Source organism: Centruroides vittatus, unplaced genomic scaffold (genome assembly GCF_030686945.1).
Source record: "Centruroides vittatus isolate TY-2023 unplaced genomic scaffold, ASM3068694v2 contig_3050, whole genome shotgun sequence".
Classification (NCBI taxonomy): domain Eukaryota; kingdom Metazoa; phylum Arthropoda; class Arachnida; order Scorpiones; family Buthidae; genus Centruroides; species Centruroides vittatus.
The window spans coordinates 296,020-307,770 of NW_027121958.1; the positions used below are offsets into that span (position 1 = coordinate 296,020).

The 11,751-nt window shown below is 28.6% G+C and overlaps 1 protein-coding gene across 1 annotated transcript; it reads left to right on the forward strand.

Moving 5' to 3' along the window:
- The first annotated feature begins 1,703 nt into the window (after positions 1-1,703).
- On the forward strand, positions 1,704-9,374 carry LOC136972860 (LIM domain only protein 3-like). Its single transcript, XM_067267501.1, has 4 exons — positions 1,704-1,826; positions 8,496-8,768; positions 8,855-8,980; positions 9,127-9,374. The coding sequence occupies exons 2-4, from the start codon at positions 8,524-8,526 to the stop codon at positions 9,332-9,334; spliced, it is 579 nt and encodes a 192-aa protein (XP_067123602.1). The 5' UTR covers positions 1,704-1,826; positions 8,496-8,523; the 3' UTR covers positions 9,335-9,374.
- Positions 9,375-11,751: the final 2,377 nt, after the last annotated feature.

Below are 11,751 nucleotides of genomic sequence, written 5' to 3' on the forward strand. Positions count from 1 at the left end.
CACAAAAAATTTAAAAATAAAAAATTTAAAAAATAGCGAACGGATATTAAGAAATTAAATTCGGTAAAAATAAACAAATAAAAATATGTTTGAAGGTTTAAATGAGGGATTACGAATTACATAATTATTTTTAAAGGGGTGTTCATCGATGTGCATCGTTGAATCGAAAATACGCATGGATACAAACAACGGGGTTAATCGGAAGATCGGCCATTCGTATCGAGAAAATAAAAATTATTTAAAAAAAAAACAAAAAAGATGGAGAATTTTAAACAGAGTTTAGTCTATTGAAATATTATTTTGACAATTCGCTTGAAACAAAAAAAATAACAGTTGTTGACGTAATAACTTATCAGAACATCTGTACAGATAAAAGTCAGGAGAAGTAATGGATGTTAGCGGCCATTAACGAAATTGGAAACAAAACACAACATTATGATTAAAACCAGAAAACTTGTCAAATTATTTTGTTAGAACTTTTTTGTTTTTGTTTCTTCTCTTCTTCTAAAAATTCTCTCTTCTTAACTTTTAACAAATTAGATTTAAAAAAATAAATAAAAATATAAGGAAAAAACAAACCAATTCATTTATATATAAAAACAGTAGCGCTAAATTCGGTTAATTTTTAAAAAAGTTATTTTAGAATTAAAAAGAAAATTAATTAAATATCTCGAAAAACTTATTTAAAATGTAGAAATATTTAGTACTGTATTGTAATATATAACTTTATTGTCTTTAATTTATAATTTTACTATATTTTTACTGTGTGTATTTTATGGCATTTTTTGCTGTACTGTAATGTAATTTTACTGTATTTTTACTATCTTATAATGTATATTTTTGCTGTATTTTATTTTATATACATACAATCTTCAGAAAAGGGTACTAAATATTTAAATATTTGGTGTTTTTCTCTGTAGATTAATACGTAAAAAGAAAAGTACACATTTTTATACAATATTCTAAATAAAAAATTACAGCGTTATAAGTGTATATATTTTTGAAATAATTTAGTATTTAAAATGCTTTGTTTGCAGATTTTTTTTTAGAGTTTTTTCGTCCTATATTTTGTGAAATTGGTTGCACGTTTATTTGAAAGAAAATGAAAGTCAAGTTCCTAAAAAAGATAAATAAAAGTGGGAAATTCTGGATTAGAGAAGAAGTTAAATTTTATAAGTAATGAATGACATTGGAGTTCTGATGCATTTGAAGAATGTTTAAAATTGAAGGAATAAAGAAACACTCGAAGAAAGGATTTTTGAAGTTGAGCGTATAAAAAATTAAAAAAAAATTTTTTTTTTTTTTTATAATTTCACGTTAGAAAAATGAGTTTATTTACAAGAAATGTAGTACAATATTTACATATATAAATGGGAAAAGGAAGAATAAAAGTAATTCTTTAAAAGGAAGTAAAGGGGTGAAACCCAATTTAATTCCTTTCAACCAAAATTTAGTTGCACGAAAACCATTCTAGCTTCGGTTCACTGTACTGACATGAAAATGTTCCTCGGTGCGTGTATGTTCACAGAAAAGAAAATGAATAATAAAATAAAATAAAAAATAAAATCAAATAACCTCCATTCTCTGTGTTGGAATTGCTTGGTTTAGTAAGGGTTCAGCACAAACGCAGGAAACGTCACCGATTCACTCACCGGACACCGTCACGTGTGGCACGCGAGTTGACGTCATCGATGCCTGGTGCTTGATGGGATGCATGTGCCCACGACAGGCAGCAGTCCGAGTCGAGCTAGGGTGGTGTCAAGTTGTGCTTCTTCAACGTAGTGATTCCCAATTATGGTCTAAGAGGAAACGAGCAGTTGTTTGAGGTAAGTTATCGATTTTTTTTTCTTTTCCTTTTTCGGCAGTGCCAACCGCATAATATAGACGAGTACTTAAAAAATCAAGGGAGAAAAGTTAAATCGATAGGAGGGACGAGTTGAAATTTTAGTATTAATTGAAGATGTACAGGTGCAAGTGCACGCAGAATTGTTAATGGAAAGGACAGAACACAAACATGTTAGTCGCCAGTATGGTGTCCACTTATCCCATTAGCTAAAAAGGCCGTCCGTAACTTCCATTAGTGCAAGACCACAGTCCAAAGTAAAGAGTGTTTATTGAATCAACACTAGTGTAGTGCTTGTTCACGTTTTTCTCCTCCCTTCTCTTGTCTGTAGCCGAGTGCTGAATCAACAACCGAAAATTTTTGCCCCAATATTTTTATTTGCTTAGCAAATAAAATACTTCCCGTTGCTTGGCAATTTTTCCGCGCGCAGAAATACTTTTTCCCCTAAAAAAAGAAAAAGAAAAAAAAATACAAACTATTGTTACTGTGGTAGCATCGCGTTTTACGATGTTAAAGCTCCTATTGTTTCGAAGGCGGTAACTCCAATAGCATTGTTAGATGCACACTATAGGCACTGTACCTCATATTGTTATCCTAATGGCATTCTTCTACAGTTTTTTCCAATTGTGTAATTTGTATATTATTTTTCCACTTTGTTAAACTATTGCAGCATCGAATCTTAATCATTGTTTGTATGTTATTCCACGCACTATTTTGTTATCATAATAGCAGATTGTTTCCAATCGCTTCTAACGTTCTACTCATTAGATTCGAGTTTCTTATTTGAAACGCACGCAAACTGTTCTGATACTTCTTTATTGTTACCGTAACAATAATCACGTGCCTTTCTTTCTTTCTCTACTACGTCACACTGGATCTTATACACTACTCTAAACTTTGTTTATCCATGTTTATTCTTACTCCGTTCTCCACGTCTAATTTTGTTACCGAAACAGTAGCAATGATATCAAATATGTCATTTATTACGGGAATAATGTGTTAGCCAAATAAAATTTCTGTCGATATTTTTCTATGCTTCATCGATTTGCATTTTATGACTGCAAGAGCATCTTGTATCCTATTATAATAAGCATCATTTTAATATCTTGAATCACGCACTTCTTTTGTTAACTGTGGCAGTAAATAAATCAATAGTTTTGCCTTATGGCAAAACTGAATTATATCGCCTCACGTGTAATTGTTACTTCAATATCCCATTAATGGGTTTCCCCTCTTTAGTTCCTTGACTATTACACTTAGCCTATAATGTTAATATAAATTGAATAATACTAATTAAGACCATGCTTTTTGCCTTCATGAATATTTAGTCGAATGGCTACAATAAGAGGAAATATTGTTAATAATCACGAAAATACGTTTATATATTTATAATTTTATACGTTTTAATAGGAGCAAATATATAAATTTCGACTTTATGTATCCATTTTAAATTATTTCCCTCGCCAGGATGGAATTAAATTTCGTGTATTTTTCTTCTTCTTTTTTTTAATTATCACACGTTTAATATTATTTTTAAAAAAAATATTACACATCCCAACCTAATTCGGCGAGTAGAAAAATTATTTAATCACGCCATTTGTTACGATAATAGCAACTGGGTATAAAAATAAATATTTAATATTTACTTTGTTATTCCGGTAGCAGCATTTTATTTGGTAAGAAGAAAAAAATATAACAGCGCTTTACTTTTGTCGCTAAGGTAGCACCACTTTAATGTTTCAGAAAGGTGGTAGATGGGTATAGCGGGAGCCTTTCCTCCTCCTCCTCCTCCTCCTCCTCTTTTTTTTACAGCCGTGTAACATCTTCGATAAGTTACATCGCTAAGAGTGTTATAGACTCATAGGCGATCGTGCAGCCAATCCGTCAGCCATCATTTCGGGCCAATACTTCTAAACGATGATAGCTTTCCACTTCACTTGCTTTCTCCCTTCGCACGGCTGAGAAACGTTTCGCGTCAGCAGTAATGGCCCACATGGCGTGAATATGAGATTTCCAGCGTAAGGGACTAGTGGCTTTGAATTCTATTTGCTCTAAGTCCTCAATAATCCTACCATTCCCATCCTGTCATATCTGTGTAGATAGGGGGTAAGCAATTTCTATCCATAAAGCGAGAATGCACTTCGATCCAACGAATTGTACAATTACTTTAAACCTTTCTATATAGAAATTATTGTAAGGAATTCATTGAACTGAAAAACCGAAACTAAATTTGAAACAGGCATTTCTTTCATTTTTTTATATTTTTTTTATTTTCTCTCTCTCTCTCTCTCTCTTCTCAGTAAAGGTAGTTTATACAGCTTTCGTGACAGGGTAAACTGAGTACCGTCTCAATATAGGGCAATTTTATCTCATGACATGCTCAGAGTGTAGCCTAAGAGGCCATTATAGATCTACTAAAAGCAGAGATATGGGTTTAAAAGCGCCAAGTTCTTAACGTCATCTGAGTGCTGCTATGAAGCACTTTTACATGCAATCTAGTTATGGTATAGTTTGCTCGGTTGGAAACAGCAAATAAAAAGATATGAATTATATATATATATGTATGTGTATGTGTATGTGTATATATATATATATAAATCTATAGATTTAAAATATTCATTAAACTTTCCTAAATTATATAATTTCGTGTCTAGTTGTCTGACTTTAATCGTAATTTCTCATCTGTGAAATTTATAATTTCCGAAAGTTGATACCAAGATGGCTTTGGATATTATCGAAATTTGCATCTTTATTTATTTATTTATTTTTCCTCTTTTAATTTAATAAAGAAAATTTGTATTTATGTACTCGTAAATTTAATCTTATATACAAAAAATTATTAATATATTACAAAAATTAATGAATTTAACACTTTTTAGAACGTAAAAAAAAAAATATATAATTTTTCATTTTAGAAGCGTTAAAAGTACAAAAAATAATAAATTTTTATGGGTTATCAACGATCATTATCACGTATCATCCACTAAATTTCGTATCTGTATTTAACATTATTTGATTTTTCTCTTTAACGATTTTCCAATTTTTTTTTTCTCTCTTTCTCTTCTATTCCTCCTCTTCTTTTAACATGTGCAGAAAAAAAAGGGGAAAACTACGATTATATTTTATCACTTTCGAATAAAAATTTCTACAAAAATAAAGGACAAAGAATAGTAAATTTAACATTTAGAAACTGTAATAAAGCTTAACAATTTAGCAATGTTATAATAGACGAAAAAAAATAATAATAATAATAAACTAAAATAATATTTTATTCGATTTAAAATATATAAAATTGTTTTAAAAAAAATTAAAATTTCACTAGCTAAACGTTGAGTCCAATTCGCTTTGTTGGAAGCAAAACGGAGAGAAGAGAGATAAAAATCTAAAAGAAAAAAAATAGTAAAATAATAATAAAATAATAAAATAACAATAAAAAAAAAAGATCAGAGTTCGTTAATTGGTTTTCCACAACCTTTCCTTAATTTCTTGCCTGGTCGAACTTTTACCGCATTACCGGTAACTCATATGAGCTTCTATAAATGTTTGCTTCATTTTCTACATAATTACATTATTGCCGATCTCAATAGCAGGAGAAAAAAATGAAACTAGAGAAAAAGAATTAAAAAAAAAAAAAAATAGAAAATAAAATAAAAAAAATTATTCTTTTATAAATTAGCCATTTTAATAAATTTCTTAACAATCTAATTTTTTTTTAATTATTTATTTCTTATTTGAATGTATAATTTAAGAGATAAGTTACATTCAGTGGAAGGTACTACAATACAGTTCAGTTGTCATCTAACTCGTTAGAAAATCTTTAATAAAAATTGAATTATTAATTATCCTTTAACAGAAAATTCAAAAATAGATAAATAAAACAGTACAGAAAATGAAAATAAATTCAAATTATTATATATTTTTATATATAAATAATTTACAAAAATAAAATTAAAACACGATCAAGGTTCTTCCATTAATTTCCGAGTTTAAAAAAAAAAAAAAAAAATTATATATAATAATAATAATTTATAAATTGTTTTTGATATTTAATTTAGGAAAAAAAAAGAATTGAATGTTTATTAAATGATCCGAAAGTAATTATTTTTATTTTATTTTTTATTTTAATTTTTAACCAATTAAGAAAAGGAACACATCGAAAAAATACATTTAATTTCCTGTCCAATAACGAGTTTTCTAATTTCGATCTATCGTTAAAAATAACTGTTTTATTATTTTAATTATTTTTAGATTTATTATTAATATTTTAAATAATTTATTTTATTGTTTTATTATTATTATTATTTTTTTTTTAAATCATCAGTATTTAATTTCTTAAAAATTCAATTTTAAAATGATCTCTCCTCTCCTCACGCTCTCTCCTCCCTCTTTGTTTATATTTATAAATAAATTAATTGTTAAAAATTTATTTTTAATTATTAAAAAATTTTACATAGTTTAATTGACGAGTACAACTAATTTGCGTTCGTTTAATTTTAATTAATTTATTAAAAAATTATAAAATTAATTCGAATTTTTTAATTTTTTTTTTAAATTTTTTAATCTTATTTTATTTTAAGGGAAAATTATTAGAAAAATTTAATGCCTTTTTATATAATTAAAAAATAAAATAAAATAAATAAATTGATGAGTACGACTAATTTGCATTCGTTTTATTTTTATTTTAATTAATTTGAAATGAAGCGTTATTTAATGAAAATTAACTTTCTAAATGTAAAGAAAAAAACATAATTATTTTTGTCTTTTATTTGGGAAAAAATCTAAAAAAAAACAAAAAAAACAAATTTTCTAATCAAAATTTAGAAATGTAATTTGGTTTAAATCTAATTAAAACGTGGAAATTCTAAAAATTGGATATTTAAATTTGGAAATTCGAGAGATTTTTAAATCAAAATTCGAAAAAATTCAATTAAAATTTTGAATTCTGAAAATTGTTTTTAAAATTTTAAATCTAAAAATAAATAAATAAAATATTAAATTTGATCAAAAAATAAATAATTTTTGTTTTTTTTTGGAATTTATCAAAATTTTGAGGCACTCCAAAACATATTTTAAACCAAAATTTTCACTCGAACATACGAAAAAATATTAAATTATATATATATATTTTTATTGAAAATTCGACTCCGAATCAACGTTGAAACATTGGAATTTCTTATATCAAGGTATAGGTAGATCCAATTTGAATCGAGGTTCATTTATAAAATTTGAATGCTAATTTAAATTATATAAATTATGAAAATAATAATATTATTTTAAATTTAGAGAATTCTCATAAAATTTTACAGAAAGAGAAAGAAAGAGAGAGAGCGCTAGAGAGAGAGAGAGAAAGAAATGGTGTGGTGTAAATTTGGCGAATCGGGTTTAGCTGTTCGAGACGTTGGTCTGACGGCCTACAGCTAAATAAATAATAACGAGTGATAGAAGCTAGAAGGAGAAGAAGCCCCGGGCTTGGCACAACGGCTCAGCTTTGCCGTTATTTGCTCAGTCGACGATTTCCAATCTCCGGCGGACGCCAGTCTCTCTAATGACAGACCTGGCGTTCCATTTACGTCCTAGATAAGAGGTCCTAGCGTGAAATAGTGGCCAGACTAAGCTGCTTAAACAAGCAATCTCGCCTTCCACGATAAATCAGCTTTGCACTCTTGGACCCCAGAGCACGGCGATACGTTATGAGGGCAATTCATTTCCACGCCGAATTCCGTCTTTGCCCCTCTTACTTTGGGCGGATTTTCGGCTTCCTAATACCCACTGATATAAAGGCGACAATTTATTTTTTTTTCTTTTTTTCTCTTTTTTTTTTTTTTTTTTTTTTTTTGCTTAACTTCTTTTTGCGCCACGCTCTGCAAACACGATTCGCCACTTTACTCAATGCCATCCACCTACTAATGACTCTTACGTTCCAATGTTTGTTTAAGAGGCATTCAAGAAAGAAGGATTGGGATTTCGGTTAGTGATAAGGAATTACGTCGGTGTAAGGCAATTTTTTTTTCTTATTTTATTTTAAATTCTGGTGTTTAAAGATTTCGTAACTCGATTTTAATGGCGGCGTGTGCACGAGATTCCTGAAATTGAAATTATTTACAATCTCGCAGGCGGGTGTACTTACGCGCGCCCTGTTTGTTGATTAGTTTAATAACGAAAAAAAAAGGTAAAAAAAAATAATTCGAGGAACGTATATATGTGCTGGTGTGTACACGGTATGAAGTTGACTGAAGCCGCAACAAAATTGGTGTGTCAAGTACACTTTGTCCCAGCCCAACTAGTGATTTGCTAGCTTCACTTTTCCGCCTCAGCTGACACCTTGATTAAAACGGCTGGCGGGATAGATGGCTCTGTCTGTCAATGTCGGGTGCAGCTCAACAGCCGACCCCTTGGGGTGAAGTGCGACATCGCTAGGCATGCTGGGAATATTTATCTGGGATTTATACTACAATGGCAATGTTGCATTGTTTCTCTTAGTTATACGTCACGAGTTTTAATTAGTAGCGATAAAATAACCACGCAGAATTACTAGACAGGGGTATTTTTAATTGTTTCTTTCAAGTTTCTAAACGCTTCTAACGATGCTGTCTCTTTTCCTTTTTTTTTTTATGTTTACGTTTAATTGCTTCGTTTCCTTCACTCGTTGCAGATCTTTATTGATACCAGATGGCCCAATAATGGACATGAGGACATGTTCGCTGGAGCCCACCAGGACTGAGTTATCAGCAGCTACTGGTAGCCCAACACCGGAATGTTCTGGTTGTCAGAAACCAATACGTGAGAGGTATCTATTGAAGGCTTTAGATCAATTATGGCACGAAGATTGCCTCAAGTGTGCCTGTTGTGATTGCAGACTTGGCGAGGTCGGTTCGACTCTTTTTACGAAAGCTAATCTTATTCTCTGTAAGAGGGATTATCTCAGGTGAGTTAATAGCCGATTGTGTCTAAAGAAGAAAGCTAACGAGCTTTAAAATACGATTTTTTTTTCTTTCTAACGTATTCCCTTAGACTCTTCGGCACAACAGGTTTATGTTCGGCCTGCAACAAAACAATTCCAGCTTTCGAAATGGTTATGAGGGCTCGAGGTAACGTCTACCATCTGGAATGTTTCGCTTGTCAGCAGTGCAATCACAGGTAAGCAAATTACGTGATGAAAATTAATCATTTTCCGCCACTCAAACGTGATTTTGAAGTGGTACTCTACCTTATTACTGCATTCATACTTCATTTCTCTTCGCTAGAATTAATGTCATTGAGATTTATTCTTATAAAATTTTCAGGTTTTGTGTCGGTGATAGATTTTATTTATACGACAACAAAGTTTTATGCGAATACGATTACGGGGAACGTGTTTTATTCGCTCATTTACCGTACGATACAAGTAGCTTGGATCACATAAAGAGACAGACTGAAAATTTGTCGCCTTTTTCTCACGATGATCTTTCAAGTGGATATGGAAGTCCGGATTCTCTTAGTGATGGAAAGTAAAAGAAAGAAAGAGGAAAAAATAAAAATAAAAAAATAAATAGAAACAAATAAATAAAAGTGACAATGATAATAATACAAAATGTACAGCACGCATATAAAACATAAATCGCGATGTCACCGAAAATCTCGACTCGATGACAAATATGGACATAGACAGATTCTCCTTTGTTCTGTAGCCGTGAGTTGAAGAATAATAATGTTCAATGTATGTATATTGTACTAAACGAACTTGGTTTATAGGACTTTTAATTAATTAATTCCGTAAATTTTCTTTTTTTCCGTGTAAACGACAAGAGGCTTACGAAACTAGAAAAGAAGAAAAAAAAATCAAATTTCGAGTGTGTTTCTGTAAGCAGAACGTCAGAGTAATCTTATTCTTAAATCGGTCTTTAATAAACGAAGACCTTAAAATAATAATTATATAATGATTCTATGGTATAAAAAGCCTCTAACTGTCTTACTCTTCTCGAAATAAAAATAAATATTTTTCGGCTTTATAAAATTTAAGAGTCGGGGAATATAAAATAATAAGTGTAATTTGTGTAACTCGAAAAAAAGAAAAAAAATCTGTAAATATTTCTGAGAATTTTACTGTTATAAAAAATAATAATAAGAAAATTAAACATTTTTTTCTCTTGTATCTTAAATTAAATCACGTTAGATTATTTTTATTTTTATTATTTTTTATAAGTTTATACCTCGTAAGTAGTATCATATGTTGATATTTCGTTCGAACTTAACTGAAAGTATTATTTCCATTAACAGAGAAAAAAATAATAATAATAATGCAATCTGGAAGAGATGCAGAAGAGGAGGAGGAGGAGGAGGAGGAGAAGTAGAAACAGGGGGGAAAAATTTACAATTATCTTTTACTGCTTTTATAAAAATATTTCAATTAAGTACGTCATTCTGTTTTGCTGATGAAAATAATTAAAAAATATATATTCTTCATTATACTTCCGCAGATATTAATTCCTCAGTTGAGGAGGAAGTTCTGTATTGTTTCCATGACAACACGATTTGGTTAATGAGTTAAGTATATTATCATCTGGGCGATCATATAAGGCTTCTCTTCATAACAGATATGGTTAAAGGAGAAGCCACTCAGCAGGCGACTGATCCATTTCTAACCGCTTTTACATGGTTTCTTTTATATTTGGTATAATTTATGTTATTGACGATACTTCACAATTAAATATTTGTTTATTTTTACTTGTCTATGTAATTTTTATGGCGTTTAATTGAGTATTTCAACTAAACTAAATTAGAAGAAAATCAACCCCTAAAAGGAGGATTTAAATCATATTAAATTATAATTTAAAAAAAAACAAATTAATTTGCAAGTTAATTACGGTTTATTTTAAATAATTTAATGAGATTTATAGCATATTTTTTACGCGTTTAATTTCTTTAATTAATTATATATTTATAAGAATTAAATATTAATTAAAAATAATAGAATTGGTTTAATATTTAATTTATATTTTAAAATCGAAATTAAAAGTTATTTCTGTTTATTAATTAATTTGTTTTCAATTATAAATGACTTTAAAAAAAAACAAAAAAAAAAAACTATGATTAAAATACATTTTTACAACATTCTACAGGAAAATAAATTTAAATTAGTGTATAAAATAAAGGTTTAAACAAATTATAAATTATTAATTTATTATTTTAAAATAATTATTAAAAATAAAAAATTATTTTTTTATTTATAGATTATAATAGATTTATTTATTTATTTTTCCTCTTCGTGTGGAGAAGCCACAGAGCTGTTAAATATAATTAAATTATATTTTATTACTTTTTATGCCAGTAGAAAAGAAAACAAAATTGAATAAAATTTACTTTTATTATTCTATAATAATTTGATTAATGATTGAATAACTTTTAAACATGCCATTTCTTTCCCTTACTCAAAACAATAATAAAAATATAGCATTTATAAATTTACTTAATTTATTTTTTTAAATAAATAAATTAAAAATAAACCTTTTATGACTATAAATATGCTTTTTTAAAGGATGATATTTACATTAGCCTTCAATTTTGAAAGGCTGATTTTAACTGTACAGTACTTTAAATCATCAGAACTTAATTTATTTTATTTTATTGGCATTTAATATATTTATTATCATCGCTTAAGTAAATTAACTATTTGAAAAATTATTAAAAGACAGGGAAAAAATATAACAAAAATTCCCTGGTCTGATAAGAATTATAACATTTATTCAATTTGTTTAAGTTAAAAACATGGGGGAAAAAAATCAATAAGATAAAAACAATTTAAGTGTAAACTAGAGCCGAGTAAGAAAGAAAGATGTTATTCATTCAGAGATATTTTATTTATTCAATTAAATTAAATTCGTCTTTACTGATATTTTTTTAAGGGGGAAGCTGGAAATTTATGGACTGTA

Coding starts and splice junctions, on each gene's coding strand:
- LOC136972860 (XM_067267501.1), top strand. CDS start 8,524: ATGGACATGAGGACATGTTCGCTGGAGCCCACCAGGACTGAGTTATCA. Junction 8,769..8,854: donor TGTAAGAGGGATTATCTCAG/GTGAGTTAATAG, acceptor GTATTCCCTTAG/ACTCTTCGGCACAACAGGTT. Junction 8,981..9,126: donor TGTCAGCAGTGCAATCACAG/GTAAGCAAATTA, acceptor TAAAATTTTCAG/GTTTTGTGTCGGTGATAGAT.